The 20,936-nt window shown below is 38.0% G+C and overlaps 1 protein-coding gene across 1 annotated transcript; it reads left to right on the forward strand.

The window, feature by feature from the left end:
* The first annotated feature begins 5,608 nt into the window (after positions 1-5,608).
* LOC101305694 lies at positions 5,609-7,231 on the forward strand. Its single transcript, XM_004306831.1, has 2 exons — positions 5,609-6,834; positions 6,939-7,231. The coding sequence occupies exon 1, from the start codon at positions 5,626-5,628 to the stop codon at positions 6,820-6,822; it is 1,197 nt and encodes a 398-aa protein (XP_004306879.1). The 5' UTR covers positions 5,609-5,625; the 3' UTR covers positions 6,823-6,834; positions 6,939-7,231.
* Positions 7,232-20,936: the final 13,705 nt, after the last annotated feature.

A 20,936-nucleotide genomic window follows, 5' to 3' on the forward strand; every position in this document is an offset into this window, starting at 1 on the left:
ATATATATACTCACCGAAATTCTCAATTTCGGTTATTCTCCAACAACATTAAATTATTTCGCATGCACATTATTTAAAACAAAAGTCCACTCACAAATTAGGCCTAAGCCTGATGTCGATCTGGGGTCTCGTCTGCTCGAGCCTCCTCACGTCCTGTTCCAAATATAATATTAATTTCCCAACTAACAATCCAATAATTAATCAAAATAGGCAAAATTACCCGAGAGCCATAAACACGCTCATCATTGCCTAACTTCGATATTCTTAAATCGGAACGATCCGAACTTAAATATCATCCTCGACAGTCGTAAATATAACCTCCCCAAAAATACGACTTAAATCTTACGGCCGGATTCTACATTAATTAACCGCCAAAAATACCAAACTTCGGAAATTCACAAACCTATCCAAATCTCATCCAAAAATTCCATAAATCACCTCAATATAATCCCCTTAATATTCCACATTTAAAACCCTAAAAATCTCCCAAACCGACGGCGGCTCCGCCGGCAGCGGCGGCCGGAGGCCAAATCCGGCGACCTCCAATTTCTATGAAATTTTAACAGCATCTTCCTCTCATCATGCTCTACAACTTTCCTAACTAGCACAAACCCAAAATCCAAGCCTAGCTATGCCAATCGAACAAAAACATCAAAAACGCCCTAGAGCTTCCACCTCAAATTTCTCCTTACCTGAAGCAAACCGGAGTGAGTCCTTTTAGGGCAAGGCTGCTGGGTTGGAGACCTACAAAACCATACCAAGCTTGCTCAGATTGGTGGCCGGAGGAGGGAGTTTCGGCAAAAAGCTTCCCGGCGTTTCCGGCGGGTTTTCTCCTCTTCCGGCGGGTTAGAGGCTCGGGAGCTAGGCCGGGGAGGGAGAGGAGGAGATGGGGGTCCGAATTGGGGTGGAGCGGCGGCTGGATGATCCGGCAGGGAAGAAGACGTTGGGGGGGGGGAAAGGAGAAAACGGGAGAGAGGGAGATGGGTTTGGGCCTCTCCAAACCGGTCCAATACTCATATATCAACCCACTCCAAAATAAAACATCCCGAAAAAATAATACCCGAATAAAAATTACCTTTTACTAGCTAAAATTTACTATTTTTACCGTCGTCGTATTTTTCCTCATACGAATAATCCTCCGCACATAATCGTCCCCGAACCCCTCTAGGGACCACTTAAACTATTAACTTAATGATCGAGACGGTAAAATTCTTATTATAATCACGCTAATAAATAAGGTAAAAATATAAGGGTCGGGATGTGACATTGAGCGAGAGCGAGTCAGGATCGGTCTGCTTGCAGAGGTTGAAGAGGATCTCGGCCTGGGATCACTGCTTGTTGGCGGAGGCCATCAGGTGGGAGATTAGGGTTTCGAAAGGGGTCAGGTCGGGGCCGAGAATCGTCGCGCGTTGCGCCTGCTGGAGCTGAGTTGACTCGGCCATTGAAACCGCCGCGTATTTAGGGTTCCGGTGGTGGCGGTGGTGGCGGTGGTGGTTGCTGCCTCTCTCTCTCTCTCTCTGGGTTTCGGCTTTTGAGGTTTTTGGGGGACTGCGCGAAGAGATGGGTGGCGTTTAAAGTAGACGCGGGAGTAGAGGAGTCTGGGTTCTCTTCGCCCTCTGCCTCTCTCACCTGACGTTTTGCCTGGCTGATCGAGAAGCATCTGGAGCAAAACAGGCAAGGGCAGTACCAGAATTGCACAGTCCAACATTGAGGAAAAAATCCGGAAATACACTGTTTTTTACTGTATATGAACAGTGCTTATGAACAGTACTCAAACAATAGATATATAGTAAATGACGAGATTGAAGCTTTTGACCATAGTTTTTGCTAGTTTTGAGCTTTTATCCTCTCTGGTAATTTGATGTAAGAATGTAGTTGTTCATTATGAGATGACAATATGAAGATTATGAAGTCCACATTCCGTCACTGTGGAGAACTATTGTGGTACAACTTCATTGTGGACTTCCAATATTAGAGAAGCCAAATCCGTATATGATATGCCTTAATTAGTTAAATTCATCAACTTGGATTTGGACTTGTGCCAGTAGCAAGGTTAAATTTCATCAAACCATATCTGCCTAAATTTCAATTCAAAACAGAACAAACAGTCTCTCTTCGGTTAAAGATTGAATCAAATTGAACCCCAAAAGTAAAAGAAATTGTCATGAAACCTCAATACCAAATGGAGCCAGTGGATTGTGTTGGGTTGCTCGGTCAAACTTCCGATCATTTCAGATTGAGGCAGGGTTGATTAGATGGCTTTTATCCTTATTAGACTATTTCTAGTGTCCGCAGTTTCTTAAAAGACTTGACACAACGAGTGACTGTGCTTGATGATGTGCTTGGGCTAATTGCATATTGATCAAAGGGTGAATTAAGAAGTTCAGCGATCATGAGCCCCGAAGAAATGTGATAATGTATCGATATGAAATGCAGTGGTGATCATGAAGCTGCTCCTTGGTAAGATATGCATGTTCCAACAAGATGTTTATCAATTACATAACCTTCATGCAATCATGTTGTTTCGAGCTGTGAGGAGTGCACATTTGTGTCAAGTCTGAAACAAATGTGCACTACTCAAGATGTGGATATAAGCTCGAAGTCTGAAACAAATGTGCACTCTTCATGAATCTACACGACTCACACTGAATTCGTTGGCCATCTTCTTCATTGCTTTTTTCCTCTCCCTTCTTATCTTTCTCTCCATCTATATGCTAATCAAGATTTCTATAACCTTTAGCCAAAATCCGAGATTCATTCTCTTCTAATCTATGCGTATCCAAGATCCAAGATGATTGGTTTGTTGAGGCAGGTTATGACTCGATGCTTCAGATTTGGAGTAGATTCAAAGGGATGATCTCATGATCTCACCCATTATTTCATTAATGGTGCATAATTTGCTGCCTTAGATATGAGATTAAATTTATATCGAAAGATCAAACTGGGTATGGAAGGATTGAGGTCAGAAGTGGAGGTTGCAGCGGCAGCTTTAGTGGTGGTGGCGAAATCTCATTGTAGTTTATTGTGGTGTTTGTAACCTTGTATATCTAGGGTAAGAGTACTCTTTATGGATTCATGTTCAATCTGACATGCATGTGTCGGTTTTCCTTTCCCAAATCAGAAGGTGTTTAGATGATGGAGGAGAAGAGGTCTGAGATCTAGGTTGGAATGAAGAACAGAAGAGTATAATCTATATGTATTCTTTGTTTTCAATGTTAATGATTGAGAGCCATTGGATCTAAAGTGACCAAACCGAATGGCCATAAACCACCTATCCCGTTTTGTCCTGTAAATGTAGTTCCGCAGGTGAGCGATCATGTAGGTTGCTGTATTATATATATTTTTAACTTTTTTTTTTCACTAAATAGAGGATTATGCTATATCAGCTCCGCTCCTCTACAACAACCAATTTGAGGTGTCAAGCACCCTCCCACATTTTTAACATGTATGAGCATTTTGGTTGTTATACCGACCCAAAACACTTTTTACTTACAAATTAACATACACTTAAAATGATTTTTGGTTCTCACAACACTTTTAAAAACAGTTTACCAAACAGTAAGCAGATTTTTCTCACAACATATTCAAAAGCTATTCTAGCCACAGCAGATTCAAAAACAATTATACTCACAACACATGTTGTGCCAAACTTGGCCTTAGTGTATCTTAGAACAACTGCATCTAACTCTCTCTTCTGATTTCTCCTACCTCCTCTTCTGAATTATGTAGAAGCTCGTTAATATCACCAATTACAATCCAATGGAGCTTTGATTGATCTCTCGGTTTTTTCAATATCTACCATGTGCGATGTCGTTATGAAGTAGTGGGATGACCATAAAATACCGTAACCCTCTATCGCAAACCAGATCCATCTTGTTTTGCTATCTCAATATCGATATGATGTTTTGATTCCGAATGAAAAACTACTTCGATCTTGTCCTTCCAGAAGAAGGCTAGCCCACTAGACTGCCGTTCCGCAAACAAGGCTTCACAATTTCTCATCCTTAACCGCAATCGTAGATTGCTCATCATTTAATTAAAGTCGTGTACCGTGGTTTCACTCAAGAACACAATTGATGACTTCTTCTCATGCACCACTCTACACAAGGTTTGTACTACAACATCGTTACTGATACCGCAACAATTCCACGCAAGAATTTTCATAATCAGATCGACGAAAAAAATGTCAAAACCCTAACCCTAGCAGAGGCTAGAGAGAGAGCGTTTTTTTTCAGAATCCGTTCTTTTGTGTATAGAATACCAAAGATGGCTATCTCATCTTAATAACTTTCTTTATGTAGTGATCGTCTTTTTTTTTAATAAAAGACTGGTGCGGCTGTCCTTAAGCCTTAATTAATGAAACTGTCGAATACAAACGGTGGGACATAAGGCCCAAGCCCCTGATTACAATGAAATCCCAAAATATTATAGAGAATGTCTACAAAGTACATGTATTCAAATAAGCACCTACTAGCAAAGAGTACTACTGTAATGGCGACTCCATTTGCTTTGAAATAGCGGTGACATAATGGAAAAATTAGTTGACATGTAACACGAGCACATATCTGAATATCCAATAAAACAGCTTTCTTATTATGTTGCCACCAAATAGTAACCCCGACGACACTTTTCATCTTTCCACTAAGAGGTTGTAACTATTTGACGAGACAAAAGACGCACCGCCTACCTAGAGCAAATAGGACACACAAGATGCATATACTGGCACGAAAGCCCTTTTTGCCCTACCATAAAATGATAAGGTATTATTAGCGGCATAAAGCCGCATAAAACAATAATTAAAGAGCGAGCATAATTAAAAGAAAATAAAAAAGCATAAATGTAAAATGTGAAGGACCTAGGGTGAAACCCCAGGCCCAAATCATAGTAGTCCCAGAATCAGCCCACATTTGGACTAGGCCCAACCAGTTCCACCCTTGGAATACAGCCCAAGCAACCTACTGCGCACGCCACCCAAACCCCAGCCGCACACTTAGAACCACATCCGGCCGCCACCTCTGTCGCTGATCAAAGTCTCCGATCGAATCTCATTGCAAAAACCCTACCACCACAGCCTCAAACCGCGAGAGCTCACTGAAGAAACCTCCACCTCCCTCAGCTACATCTCCACAATCACCACTATCTTCCAGGAGCCCTCGATCTGCATATGTCGCCAACGCAATTGAGTGTGAGCAAGGCAAGATCGTTAGTTAGTGTTAAATTTAATTATTCACAAATTTGCTTCTTTATTATAATAGATTGTAATTAAATTCTCATATTCTGTTTTTTTTTTTTTTTTTGATCAAATGAACAACTCAAGTTTTACAACTAATTTTTCGTGAGTTTGACTCACAACCTCTCACTCTTCATGGGGAGACTATGCCGCTAGACTAAATGGTAATAGGCAGATTCTGTTTTAGAAAATCATAAAAGAAAATTGTAATAAAAAAATAAAAAAAATTAAACAAGGTTTATTAAAATAAAAGAAAGAAAAAAAAGAGAGGCTACCATTTGCCATTTGGGCTTAGTTAAACAAAAGAAAAGATAGCCCAATGTAAGCACGCCTCAAGAGCTATAAATAGTAAAATTGTAGGCGGTTAGGGTTGGGAAGGAAAAAGAGGGATACATATGGAGACCAGTCAGATGAAGAGGAAGAGGGATGCAAGGGAAGCGGCGGCTGGAAGAAGGGAAGAGGATGTCGACAACAGATCCCTGTATATCTGTGCTGCCGAGGAATACGGTGACTGGTTTTCTCGATACCGTGTTCAGGCAATCAAATTGAGCGACTTGTTCTCCTTTCCCGATACCATTAACCCCATCACCATATATCCTGCCGGATCTAAATCCAAGGACAACAGCAGCGTGCTACGAGAAGTTGCTCTTCTAGACGGGGGAGATGACGTCCCCTACGCTATGGGGTTTTGTGTCTGTGGCTCTCAAATTACTCTTGCCGGCGGCTGGTTTCTGAGTCCCGATCCCAAGATTTGCTTTGCTCCTAAACCATCATATGTTTTGGATACTACTGCTTCAGAGCCCAGGTTCGTCATCAGCTCTAAGATTCCGGGCTTGGAACGAGTCCGGATGCCTCTTCCTTGGCTGCGGGAGATCGAGGGAAACCTATATGCTCTCTCAGCAGAAAATTTTGCGGCATTTCACCTCAAAACCAAGAAATGGTATCGTCTCAAGTCTCTTCCATTTCCGTGTGAACATTTCTCATTTTCAGTTTTCGGCAGCATGATCTTTGCCACGCACACGGAATCGTGCATTACATACTGCTATAACTTAAAATGGTCTAAATTTGAATGGACTGAAATTGGAGATTTGTTCCGATTTGAGGGAGCTCGCAACTACCACGACAACACTTTAGTTTTAGACACGGAGGATGACTCTGAGAAGCTGATGTTTATTTTTGGTTATTCTAAAATACTAGTTCACCGCATCCTGCTGCACGGCGGCGGAAGAGTACCTTCTGAGTTTGAACTTGTAGCTTCCATAGATTTGCCCGAGTTCCCTTGTTTGTCTGAGTGTGATGATGATCTATCGTCATACTCTTCTGCCCATCTTGGAGATCGAAAAGTTTGCTTCTCATTATTGTATTGGAATGCGGCTCAAGTCCGATGTCTTCTTGTCTTGCCTCTCGAATTTGCCTATTCAAAGTCTGGTGCCGATTTCAGCAGTACTAGTGATCAAAGTTATCTGAGATGTACCTGTTTTCGTGAATCATTCGCTGCAAAAGCCCTGGGTTATCACCTGTTCAAATACGACTACACTGAGGATGAATCTTATTTCAGAACTTCCCATTTGGGTGGTTGCTTTGTGCTGTAAGTCCATCACTTGGTAAGTCCTTTTATTACTCTTTGTACTAATTTTGTTTCAAGTTAATTAGATTTCTTTTAATCAAGCTCTTACACTCTTTTTCTGCTTGTTGTGTAAGTATGCAGAGGGGAATAATGTCAATTTAGGTATACAATTTATAATTCATATTGTTTCATTATTTCATTTTACATGTCTAATAGCTATAGGGTAAGTTTGTTTGGTAAAAATAGTGTTTTGAACTGCATTCAATGTTAGGAAGCTTGTTGATGGAACAAAGGCTGTCTGTAATTTTTGTTGTTAGTTATATGGGCATAGAGCCATGGACCATATTGGTGTGGAGTGTGTCTCGTGCCGTAGTCTATGAGGTTATGATTAAAGAGAACAAACTTGCTCTGTAATTTCATTTAAATGATATTAGAAAAAAGAAATCACGTAGTCATCTGCTTTGAATAAATGTGCATTTCTTTATTTCCTTCAAACTTAGTCTGTTGCTGTCAATAACGGCCGTTAGTTTTTTGTTATATGAGGGATCTGTACTAAAGTTTAAACCAGTAGGTAAAAGAAATCATCTTATCATATTTTCTGATATATCATCTACTCATCTGAAAATAGCATTTGTATCCCTCTTTCAAACTTATCATCTACTGTGACTTTTATGTTTTCATTATACTGAGCATGTCCTAAAGTCACCCGAAGTATATGTGCTCGTGCTTTTCGGCCCGTTGGCCACCTCTAATCACAGCCCAATTGATACATTTAGAACTTTAGCATCCATAGCACGACCAGAAAGGTAATTTTAGTGCCAGCCAAATAGTTCCAACTAGCAATTGTCTTGATCACAGCCCAATTGATACATTTAGAACTTTAGCATCCATAGTACGACCTGAAAGGTAATTTCAGGTTGTGCATCCATAGCACGACCTGAAAGGTTAGATGCAAGTGTTAGCTAAATAGTTTCAACTCATTTAGAACTTTAGCATCCATAGTAAGACCTGAAAGGTAACTTTAGTGCCAGCCAAATAGTTCCAACTAGCAATTGTCTTGATCACAGCCTGATTGATACATTTGGAACTTTCGTATCCAAAGCAAAAGCTGCATGTACCATTGCCTGTCATGATGTCCTTGAAAAAGATAAGGAGAGGAGGAAGTGGAAACTATGATGAATTTATCAAAAGCAACTTATGTATTGATTAATTTGTTTGAACACCCTTAACAGTAATTTATGGCTTTGAACCCGGTGCAGATTAAACAGATTTATTGGCTAACAGGATCTTGTTGTTCTGTAAAATTTGAATGATAGGTTTGTACTCAATTGCCATCCTCATATCTCTGGTCTCTGCTTGTGGTTTGATTCTGCATAATGATCCCTGTTGTTTGTCTGTGAAGTGTGTAGGAGGAAGAGTTTGTTGTATTTAGAAGTGTGTTTATTTGATTCATTGTTTCTGTTGTTTTTTTTTTAATTGAAATTTGTTTAGTCCTTGCCGGTTTTTTTTTTCGGTCAATTTGTTTAATTTGGGGATATTTCAACTTTGGAACCGGTAAGCACATAAGCCAAGACCCAGTGTGCTGGTGAATGGAAAGAAGTTGTGCGGCGCAACTAAATGCATGCTTTTGTATTATCTTTATGTCTAATTTTGCTTTCGCCACATTTGTTTCTTATCAGCTTTATCGTGTATGCCGTTTCTAAGTAGGTAGTCGGACTTCTGTGTGTTTCTGTGAATCGTCTGTGGAGCAAAAATTGTAAATAAATATATACAACACAATTTCACTCTATCTTATTAATTAAAATAGAGTTTTAATTATGTCTGGTTCGACCTATTCAGAAAAAAATAAATTTCTTAATTACAACCCTTGCTTTCAAGGGAAGACCCTTTGATTCTAATTACAAAGTAACAAATCGGAAATGTGTGTTTGAGGGGAATTGCGACTGCACTTGGTTTGTTTACAGGCTGCCTACGTACCTTGAATGGGAACTAGTCACTCGTAGTTCGAGTTTTATGGCTTTTGGGTCTCGACGAAGTAGATGACTTGTCGAAAGATTTAGTTATGTGTTTGGGAATTTGGCTTGGAAAGAACCAAGGATTTGGTTTTAAATGTGGTTGTATCCAGATTTAAATTCAGACTGTATACGTACCTGTGAAGGGATCAAATCATTGTAGTTTAAAAAAGGTTGGGTATTTTGAGATTTCTCGGTTTTGTACCAAGTGGAATTTTATGTTTTTGATGTATTTGGGTTGGTCTTGAGCCATTTTTTTATGAAACCAAACTTTGGGTATTTGATCTGGACACCCATGTCTTGGAGGCCCAAGAACTCTTCTTTTCCTCTTGCTGTTCCTTTTTCTCATCCTTCATTGTGGCTTTTCCAAATCCTTTGATGTCTTCTTGCCAAGTCAAGCCAGATATGGATTTCGAACCAGAAGCAAACTCGGTGATGGGATTGCAACTTGGTGATGGCTGGGTCCGTATCTTAAAAGGATTTGAGCTTGCAATTAGGCTTTATACCCACAGAACAGGTGAGGATTTGGTTTTCTCTTTCCATGCTTTCGCTTTGTATGCTCCAGAAACTGAAATTTTGACTTGGCCTTCACCATTGGTGACGCCGAGCTTGAAAATTTTGGTGAGCTGGGTGATTTGTGCGCAGGTGACTCCATTGCCGCATCCAACCACCAGTGGTGAGTTTCCTTCTTTTACTCTTCTTGTCTGTGCACACAAGACAAATTTTTGTCTTGCTCATCATTCTTCAACCTGGACATGACCATCACACCCTTTTTTTATTTTATTTGAGTGCTATGTCAAATTTGTGACATGACCATCACACCCTTTTTTTATTTTATTTGAGTGCTATGTCAAATTTGTGAAGTTTTGTCTTCTTTGAGAGATTAGCTAGACACCGCTTGGACTTTTCTACCCCAATCTTTGTACAAATCCTCTTTTGGCTGTTCCAAGAGCACCAGTGTTGCAGTCTCACAAAAACAAAGGGGATCATAGTTTTATTTGAGGGTGAGCTCTTTATTTATTTGTTTGTGTAAAGTGGTGTTTGGGGAGTTTATTTGGCTGGTGATTTTGGAGACAATGGCGGATAGATTGGTGCTCTGGTAACATGGAATTTGGAGGAGCGAGTGTGAGGCTGTGATTAACAAGGAATCGGGAAGGTGTTTGGGGGTTAACAACGATGAATATGGCCTGTTGTTACAGGGCTGTGTCATAGGTTTTGGTGGGATCCGACAGCAGCAAGAGTAACCATAGGACCAAAGAACACAATAGCATGACGGCCATGGTAACCATAGTATCCATGGCATAGCAACCGTAGTAACCAGAGCCAAAACGAACCGTAGTAACCAAAATAACCATGAGAACCGTAGTAACCAAAGTAACCAGATCGATCCACAAAGTATTTGAGTGATCAGGAACAACAGTAACCGAGAGCACTAGAGAGCATCCGAACCTTGTGAAGAAGGAACTGCTCCTCTGCAATTCTCCTTGCTGCCTCCTGCAGTTGGTGTTGTTTTTTTCTTATGCGTTGTTCTCCTCTCTCGTCCTTTGCTTCTCCTCTCCTTTTTTCTTTTTTTTCCTGGTGGAGGTATTGTTCTTATATATTGAGCTATGTTGACAATGATGAGTTCCACTAGACTTCTGATTTTATGGTGACGTGATGGCTTCCAAACTTATCTGGATATCACACTTGTATGAGTTGTAGTTAAACTCAAATAGCTTTTATGTGTATCTGGATGTCCACAGAAGAATATCACGTTGACAAAACTCCTGCATTTTTTTTTATTATTATGCCTTTTCCTTTTTATTTATTACTTCTTTTTTTTCTTTTTTTTTGGGTATCAACAACGTCAAAATCTTTTGCTACTATCATTGATTATGACAATATTTAACAACATTAAGGATAATTTGCAAGATTCTGGTGCAGTTTTATTAAATTTGGGATATATATTTTGTACTTTATCCTAAACCATGATCTTTTATCTATCCATCATATTCAAGTGCCCAAAAGTGAACGCATTTGATACCACTTGCTTATTTTTCTTTCCTAATCAAAACCCCCAAAACAGAGTTAAACCGAATAGACAAATGCCAATAAACCAAATCGCAAATGGTAAAACCTAGGAAGCAGGGAAGTGCGGCCGGAGAGGCGTTTCGCGCTTCTGAAGCGGGAGCGAAGCGCTTGGAAGCGGCTAGATGCTTGCTTATGAAAAAAGACGATCTAGGAGCGTGGTGGAAGCGTGAGCTTCCAAATCGGAATCGTGACTGTGCAAAAGTAGGGAGTGTGAGATGGAGCTCTCGGCGTCCGTGGCAGAGGTGGAGGCTTGGCCTGATTCTACTCTTCAAACGAATCAGACTGCAAACCCGATCTTTCTCTGGCTGAGTCGTCCGTGGCCACTGAACCGTCATCGTTCATGGGCTTGTTTTGGCTGTTGCTATTTGATCTTTGAGATCTGTTTATCTTTAGCTTCGTCCCTGTACTGAAGAAGAACATAGAATGTCAGAGAGAGAGAGAGAGGAGAGGAGAAAGATAATAAAAAGTAGGTTGCGTGAGCTCATGTTTACAGCCTATTGATTGTTGTAAAAACGCATTGATTTGGTTTGGTCAAAGCCGACCGGCACATTTTGATTATGAATTTTTTTGATAAGATTTTGGATTAGAGATAAATTATGCATTGTATTATCTAATTTAGTAATTATCCGCATAGAAATTTGAAATTATTAATGTGATTCAGAAGCAAATAACCTTTCTGGGTTTCTGATGAGGTATGTATCACAGCTGTTCGAACATGCTTAAATCTACATGACCTTTAAGATGAAAAGAATGAAATCGCAAATACGGTGACACATATCTACCTAATTATCAAAGCTATTTTACAATATGAAGCGATTTCCTTTCCTTTTCAATTCTTTGTTCAATTGAATTGGTTTCCCAACATCTTTTTGGAATCCACAGGTGACTGTAATTCTAGCGTTTACCAGTAGTTGCTCAATTCCTCATACATGTAGATTTTTCAGAAAATTCAATGATGAATAATACACTATTAAGGTAATTATTTTATTCAGTTCACACAGTCTACATTTCTTTCTTTCCATTTAAATATATATATATTCTGTATAATACGTCGTATCTTTTACTTTATCTCTCGGTGTATTGATCATTTGGAGGTAATTGCTTCTTTGAAACTTGGAGCTTTTCCTTTACTACTTTCAAACTGAGTGAGCAGATGGGATTGAGCCCACCACAATCAAATTGGATGATCACTATTTGTGTTAGATAGTAATTTTTATTTTTTATGAATTGAATTGTTAAGAGTTTAGACTCTCTGATGCTTTTGAAATAATTCGATGTCAATTGATATTGTGTCTGCCGGAACAATTATCTCAAGTTATAATTGATTAATGTGTTATATGCATCCCTTCTCCATTACTTAGAGTAGAAACAGAGCCTTTTCATGTTAATTTTTGTTTGGACAATCATATTGAGGTTTTTAAACTGGTTCCAACTGAAGTACCAGTAGACTTATTTCAATTTATAGGCATTGTGAATTTGATTAACTAACAAACACAATTCAAATTTTACAATAGATTTTTAATTTTTTGTTTACTGAAATACATTAAAACCTGCTTACAGTTTATCAACTAAGGTCCACTCTTCATAATGAGTGAGAGGACTTGAAGATGAGTTGAGATGACTGAGAAAATAGCTAATTCAGTTTACATCAGTATATGTTCATTACTTTTTTTCTGCATCTATCATTTGTTGTTACTAACGTGCCCTTAGGGCAACTCCAACAGTGGCCTTATAATTGGGCCTTGGTCCTATTTTAGGACTTTTCATCTCCAACAATCCATTTTAAGGGGTTTTGGTTTTGGTTTTGGTTTTGGTTTTGGTTTTATAGGACTTGGTCCTAAATTGAGTCTTATATTTGATGAAATTTCAAGACCAAGACTCAAACAGTAGTCTGGGCCCGCAACAATTAAACTGAGCCAGTCAACCTCATGCACTGACGCGTTGAAAAGTGAGAAAGAAAAGACGCGCGCGCATGTGGAGAGGACGTGCACGAACACGCTTGAAAGCAACTGGGAGAGAGAAAAGTGTTTAGTGGACTCCGCCTAACGCAACCTTATCTAATTAATATTAACTCATTCCAACGGACATAGGCTAAATCTGAGGGCTGATGTTTTATGGCCAAAAAATTCAACGGCCTCTATTAAATATGACATGAATAATTTCATTTTTACCTAAAAAAATATATTAAAAAATATCAGAAATATCAAAAATTAAACATACCCGTTAGAACAGTAAATTGAAGAAAATCATAAATACCCAACCCAATATTTCCTACTTCCTCTCACCAAAATCATCTTTTTCTTTGAAATAATATGACAAAAATAAAAACGATGAAGTTTACTTTATGTCTTTATTTAATAATGTTAACATATTATTTACTATAATATGCACAAATATTGTACTCAAAACTTATTTTAATCAAGTAAAATGAATTTAGAACTCAAAAATAAGACTCATTGTTAGAGATGAGAAGTTGAGTCTTATATGAATAGTGTAACAAGAGGTCTTAAAATGAATATATGACCTAATTATGGACAAAAAGTATAGATACATAATAAATGAGAGGACTTGAAGATGAGTTAAGAACTGAGGAAAGAGCTTAAGAGTGAACATGTACCTTTTAGGATGTGATCGTTTACTCTGCCAACAGAGCTGTGCATATGGTGTCATTTAGTTTAGCATAGGCATATGTCATGCTCTAGTGTTTAGTTTAGCATAGGCACATATGGTTTATGTGAACTGCAAATTCTGTGAGGAAGGTAGCCTGATTACATTTGGACATTTTGCAGGAAGCTATGATGCTGTCACACTACACTTCTGGGATGCCCACACATGACAAGCCAAATAGGTGAGGACAAAGAACAAGTACAACAAAGAGAACAAAGTGCAAGGATCATGAAAGTCTCATTTTTTTTGTTGAAGCGTCAAAAGAACACGAGGAAGTTAATTGCAAGTTAGCCAAACAAATTGATCTTAACATATCGCAATTGGTTGCCTACATTGGCTTCATGGGTTCCATATGCTTATGTTTGCTTCCATATTGTTTCTCTTTGTAAGCTTTTGAATCTTTGTAACTATAGAGCGACTATGATGAGATAATTGAATCAAGAACAAAACACTGCATTTCCATAGTAAAATTGATGACTATTAAACGTTTTTAGTGCCATAAGTCCTGCAGCATCACGCGGGTTTTCTGTCTAGTATCATTCTACATGTCTAATAGCTATATAGGGTAAGGTTGTGTGGTAAGAATAGTATTTTGAACTGTCACTCAATGTTAGGAAGCTTGTCGATGGAACAAAGACTGTCTGTAATTTTTGTTGTTAGTTATATGGGCATGCATATTGGTGTGGAGTGTGTCTCTTACTGTAGTCGATGAGATTATGATTAAAGATAACAAACTTGCTCTACAATTTCATCTAAATGATATTAGAAAGAGGAAATCATCTACTCATCTGCTTTAAGAAGTAGAAAATATATGACCATAGCTCATTGCCCATTGACTATTTAAAAGTACGAATATTAAGTACATAACCAAATAAAACTAAAGAGTACGAATTTCAAATACATTAAGTACATAACCAAATAAAGCTTAAATACATAATTGAATAAAACTAAAGAGTACGAATTTCAAATACATTAATTACATAACCAAATAAAACTTAAGAATACGCATATTAGGCCAATAGAACCAAATGAGCAGTCACTGGTCAGTCATTCGTTTTCCATGAAGAATTGAAATTGAAAATTGGCATTCTGTAATAGCTGATAAACTTTTAAAGGTAATGTTGGGAATTGTTTAAGGTACTTCTTCATTACTTCTTCAAGAGGCTGCATAAGATATGAATTCATAGATACATGTAAGACCTCTTACTGTATATTTATATCAAACTAATTTGAAAACCTCTAAATAATTATATCAAACTAATTTGAATATAATAGAGTAGTACATACCAGATTCGTCCCAATGTATTCGTTGAAGTGATGGGCCACCAATTTTGCGCAGTTTAATGCTTCATCATATGAATCTCCAAATGTCTTATCAGGCCCAATAAGATTAGATTTTAGAACTCCATACCCTTCCGTTTTCATAAAACTCCCATTGACATTAGGGTATGTTGCTCGAAGAATGTCTTTCATTTTTACGTCCATGTTTGAGGCTACAGCAAGATCAAGCAGAAAGAGTGCAGTTTCTTTTGCCGTACACAAAATCGGCTGAAAGTATAATCCGGCCAACGAGCTTGACAAATAAAACAAAAATAATTTATTAGTTTAGATATTTTTTCATTTAAAAAGAATTTTATTTACACAACTTAACATAGAGAATGGGGTGGTGCTCAGCTTTTAACAACAAAGTAAACCTTAACCATTACCTAACCACAACCCACAATAACCTCTGATATTCGGATGCAGATTTACAGAAAATAAAATAATAAGGGAGGTTGGGGAACTAAAAGAACAAAACTTACATAAGTTTTGCTGCAGGGGTCTGATTGCAGAAAAGACTTGGCTTTGGCTACTCTAATAAAATTTTGGTCCCTCCTATGCTAAGAGATTTTATGCAGAGAATCCCTGCCCATTAACCACTGCCTAACCACAACCCACAATAACATCTGATCTTCAGATGCAGATTTACAGAAAATAAAATAATAAGGGAGGTTGGGGAACTAAAAGAACAAAACCTACATAAGTTTTGCTGCAGGGGTCTGATTGCAGAAAAGACTTGGCTTTGGCTACTCTAATAAAATTTTGGTCCCTCCTATGCTAAGAGATTTTATGCAGAGAATCCCTGTCCATTATTGGACGTATACTGACAATTTTTTTTTAGGGGAAAGAAATTTCTTTCGTGGAAGGATCATTACAATCAAAAGATATAATTTCCTCCACATGCAGAGGAATAACAACGGTGAAACCTGTGCTCATACAAGAAAACAAAGCTAACTGAGCTACAGAATGAGCAACACAATTAGCTTCTCTCTTGGTAAACATCACTCTAGCATCAGAAGCCAAACTAAGGCTTTCTTTCAAGTCAGATAGAAGGAAACCAATATCTGAATTGACGGACATTGACAATTAAACGGATGTATGAAAAGTTAAATTTTTGACCCCTCCTGAGCTACATTATGATTTGCAGAAAACCCTTGCCCACTATTGGAGAACCAAACTTTTGACAGATTCTGTAATAAATGGATGAAGACCAGAATCTCTTACTATTGAGCTTTCACCTAATTCTCTATGATGTAGTGAGAAAAAATCATCTTCCAAATGCTGTATCTCCTAGAATAAACTGCATGTAAACCAAAACAACATAACAACCTACCGATATAACACCACTTTCAAGAACACATATCCGCAAACTGATCCAAAGTGACACTAGGGAGTCTAGGACCTTCTAATTCATATTTAATCAAGATTTAAAGGGAACCAATTTGATGAACAGTACAATACCAAAACAGAATTTCAATAGTACTACTTTACTCCAATAGTCATATAATTCACAAATGTCAGACTGCTCTGTTCACTTTCTTGGCATAAAACAATAGAAAAACAGCAGAAAGCAAAGAACTTTGTTCTCAGAAATACTCAGCTCAAAAAGAGTTCATCAAACAGTAAAAGTAAATCCCAGAACACCAATAAAGTTTTCACCTTTTCACCAACCAAAGGAAACAAGAACCAAGAAATCATCAAAACCCTTGAAAAGGGTTTATCTTTACCAAACCCAAAAACCCAGAATTCCCAACTCAAACACCAAAAACCAAAACACCATACCACCACAACTAAAAAAAACAAAATAACGTAATTAAATAATTTTAAAAAATATTACTGACCTTGCACTTTCGCATTTCTTGGTGTAGTTAGTCAATTGCAGAATCTCACTGTTCTATTTTTGGTGACTATAAACTACATCGGGTATTGTTCCTAGAATTTTTTGAATTGCAAACTCTAATGGTTGGCCAATTCGGTAGGAGGCAACGTGCATCAGCTCCAATGTTAGTTCTCCATCGACTACATACATATCTTCTATTTTGAAGTTGCATGCCAAGCATTCTCCACGTGTATTGATCTCATAATCTCGAGCACGATTAAAACATATTTTGATCAAGTTCCTTCAAATAAACAATTTGAATTAGAATTCGTCAAAGAATATAAAAACTATGATTCCAAATTCAAAGAAACTTATAGAGGCTTATAAAAAATAAAAATAAAAAGTTAAATTTAGAGAGAGAGGGAGAACAATTTCAACTTAAGCAGGAAGAATAAATCTTATATTTACACCTTATTATCTGGATTCTTTCAACCGGAGGCCGGACTGAATGTTTACCACTCAGAATCTAAACGGTCGGCAATGTTTCAAGATGTGCTGATAATTTGACTTTGTGTTGTATTACCGGCGGACATGGCGGACGTGTATCAGTTGGGCCTGCCTTGTAGTTGTTAGGAGGAGTCACTCCTGAAGTGCTCCCAATAGCTTTTCCTTTCCAGTTTTTCCACATAATTTTGGAGCTGAAACAGTTTTTCCTTTCCATTCGATTGTTGAGAGCTAAGGTGGTATATATAGAGAACACTGTACCCAATATAAGGTATGGGCGTAGCAAAATAATTGATCTAGTAGTCTAAATGTTTAATCATGTAACTTTTATTGATCTCAGTCCAACTTAATTGAAATCCCCGTCTAAGATTTCATAAAATCTGACTGGTGATTTGAATTTTGTATATATAAGAAGGAATCCGAAGCTAATTATGCATTCTCTTCTCTTCGTACGTACGCGCGTGCTCTGGCGTAGACATATCATGAAACCCTAAAGACGTAACAGGCGTGTATGCAGGCCATGTCAGATCATGCATACGTCAATCAAATATCATTGCTTGCTGTAATTATGAGATTCACGTCGAGAATCAATAGATGCTCGCCCATACACTCATGTCAGCTAGCTAAGTTAAAGGAGTAACGTCTACTTTCTTCGTCTCATTGAACAACTCAGACGTACTTCTCATTTCCTAATACCGAAAAGAAAACTTTGAAGAAATTAACACTACTACTCAAGAAGTCGATCAACTAAGAAATCTCAAGGCTTTCAAAACCTCATAGTTTACACACATGCATGAGAGTGAGGGATAAGGATCCTCTCCTTGGGTAGCCTTCCTCCTTGGTTGTCCTTGACTTTCGTTTTCAACCGTAGATGCAGAATCTGATGGTTAATAATTATCCACGTAAGCATCTGTCTATTAAATACCCAAATCAGATTTTCAAGACTAACGTCTCCGTCAATTTCCTCCAACGACTCCTCTTCTCCCCTTTTCCATAGTGTTCTCTTTCTCTGAAAATTTCCGTCTTCCATCACTCAATTTCTCAATTTGATTCCCTTCTCTCTTTTTTCTTTATGTTTCTTCATTATCCTCTTGCATTTACATGTTGTGAGATTCATTCATCGGCGTCGTTCTTGATAGCCACTGTATTTTATTTTGACTGATGAGATATATTTGAATAAAGATTCATGCTCTTCTTCATATTCACTTTGATCGTTATCATCAAATCATATTTGGATTATGGGTAGAGGAGATTTTTATTGGAAACCAGATAATTATCAATTGACTTCAACGAAAAACCTATCCTTGCCTTTGTTTTCTCTTTGTCTCAGGGAATTTCGTGAGGGATTTGCAGCTGAAGAAGATTGAAACTAGATGTCAGATTCGAGAGATTCTTCAGTTTCAGATAAGTAAAGCTTTAAGATCCAATCAGCTTCAACTTCTTTCAATTCAATTTCTTTGATTGAAGCTCTGCTGTGTCAATCTCTCCAATATGGCTTCTGAAGCAGATGAGGGCTTTATAATCTGAGTTTATAGATACACATAGAGCCACATATTTCTTGAGTGGCTGACTTCTTGGAATGAATTTGGATTTGAATAATTTGGTATGGGTTTTCAAAATAATCCACATCGCTGGGTTGTGACAAACAAATTTCTGCAAATTTAATTTGGAGGAAGGTGAACTCGAAAAGATTTTGGAGAAGGCCGGGAGAGGAAATGAGATAACAGAGAAAAAAGGATGAAGATAACGGAGAAAGGAGAAACAAAACGTCATTTAGTCTAACTTTTGGGTAGTTAATAGTCAGTTGCTGAGGTGGATTATTTATAGTCTTTCATTTTAAGTGGACGGTTGAGATTGAAACAAGACAAGGAGAGGATCCTGATCCGAGAGTGAGACCACTTAAAATCAACAAACTTGGCTCATGATACATCCCACTTAGAGCACTGTGCTAATTTATATAAGCTTAGTTACTTAGTGACTTGTCGTAGAGAGTTTGTACAGTGTAGGCACTGGGATGGTTGGTGATTAATCCCAATATATGTTATTTACCGACACGTACAACTCAACCAAACTCGATCAAACAGCTCTTTCCTGCAATCCAAAGTCCTCCAGCTAGATAATGTGGAAGCCATAGAGAGAAGGTGATTGGGGTTTCTAGCGCGCTAGGGTAAAGTAATGCACACAAATGAGAGTGAAATTATTGAAACGTTCTGGTAGTGAAAATTAAACCCTTAATAAGGGGTCACGCTCAACTTTATTTCGAAGAAATAATATATGGATAGAAACAGGGAAGAGTAAATAAGGCATCGGTTGAATCGAAGTAACAAACAGAGCCACAAGTACGTCTCTCTTTATAGTGTTGTTTCTTTCACGAGACCCTCTGAGGTCTTTTGCTTTCACTTGCGTGTGTTGTAGTGCAATGACGACAAGTTTCTAAGAGAACGTACGTAACGTCGCTTTGAGGGATTTGGGTGGTCTTAAATCGATCAACTGGTACATGTAACAGCCGACGTGACTTGAGCTTCAGACTTGATATATTATTAAGTTTGGGCGGTCGTGGTTGTTTTGGAGAAAGGTAGAGACGACCATGGAAGGCTTACTGTTACGTACTGAGAAATAAATGGAGACGATGTCACTCAAATTTCCATCGGTTAAAAAAGTGAGGTCTTGAGTGTGGCCTTGTGGGGTTGTAGCTATCAAAGTAGTGGGTTGAGAAGTACATGTACTTTGATTCTGCGATGTGACTTGAGGATGTTGCACACATATCGGTTGTGGTCTATCGGTGCTTCAATTATTGCAACAGAATGATATCTCGACGCCTTAACACTAATGATGAAGAAAAGTGTAGGTATTAAGGTGTAAAATGTCTAATCACTCTAATGATACGTTAACCAGTTGGATTTACTCCTGAATTTTACTGGGTTAATTAACTGCTGCACGAATTGCTTAGTTTGGTGATATATCTCTTCACTCAGAGTGAAGAACTTTCTCATTAGAAAGAGGAGGAACTCCAGGCTCAAGTTAACCTAGATCAAGGCATGCGCGGCTCCAATTAGAAATGAGATTTATAGACAAATTCAGCATCACTAATTTGGATACTTCTGCAACTATACTTCTGCTAATTAATATTCCATCCCAGATCATCAACCTGGCAGTGAAAGTACTAAACCAGCCCTAGATTTGCATGATTAATTTGGAGCCATATCAATTATATATTGAAGTGATCTAGCCCCATTCTTGAGGGAGATTTACAAACCAAATGATCTTTCTCAACCTAATCTCTGCTGTGCCAAAACCCTTGGAATTGAAACATCATGGCTAGTACAGCAATGCATCCTGCACTTCAGTTTGGCCCTATACAAAATGACAACCCAACTTGGCTAAATTCATAATATTAGTTTCTGTTCTCAACCAATCAAGTTCCCNCCAATGAAAAATAAATATCTCAACTTGTTACCGAAAAAAAAAAAAATAAATATATATATATATATATATATATATCTCAACTTGGCTAATTTAAGCATATTAACACTGATCATAATATTATTTTCCGTTCTCAACCAATGATCAAGTTCCCCAGAATGAAAAAAATATCACTTATTTGACATATATATCATCACGCTATCAGAGTAATAATACTATTCGATCGTTGAAAGACTTCAAATCGATCATAAAATTGGGATATATGATTAAGGAGAGAAGTAAAAACTGATATACATACACTTTGGGAAAGGGTAAGAGACTAAA

The sequence above is a fragment of the Fragaria vesca genome, linkage group LG7, assembly GCF_000184155.1.
Source record: "Fragaria vesca subsp. vesca linkage group LG7, FraVesHawaii_1.0, whole genome shotgun sequence".
NCBI classification, from domain to species: domain Eukaryota; kingdom Viridiplantae; phylum Streptophyta; class Magnoliopsida; order Rosales; family Rosaceae; genus Fragaria; species Fragaria vesca.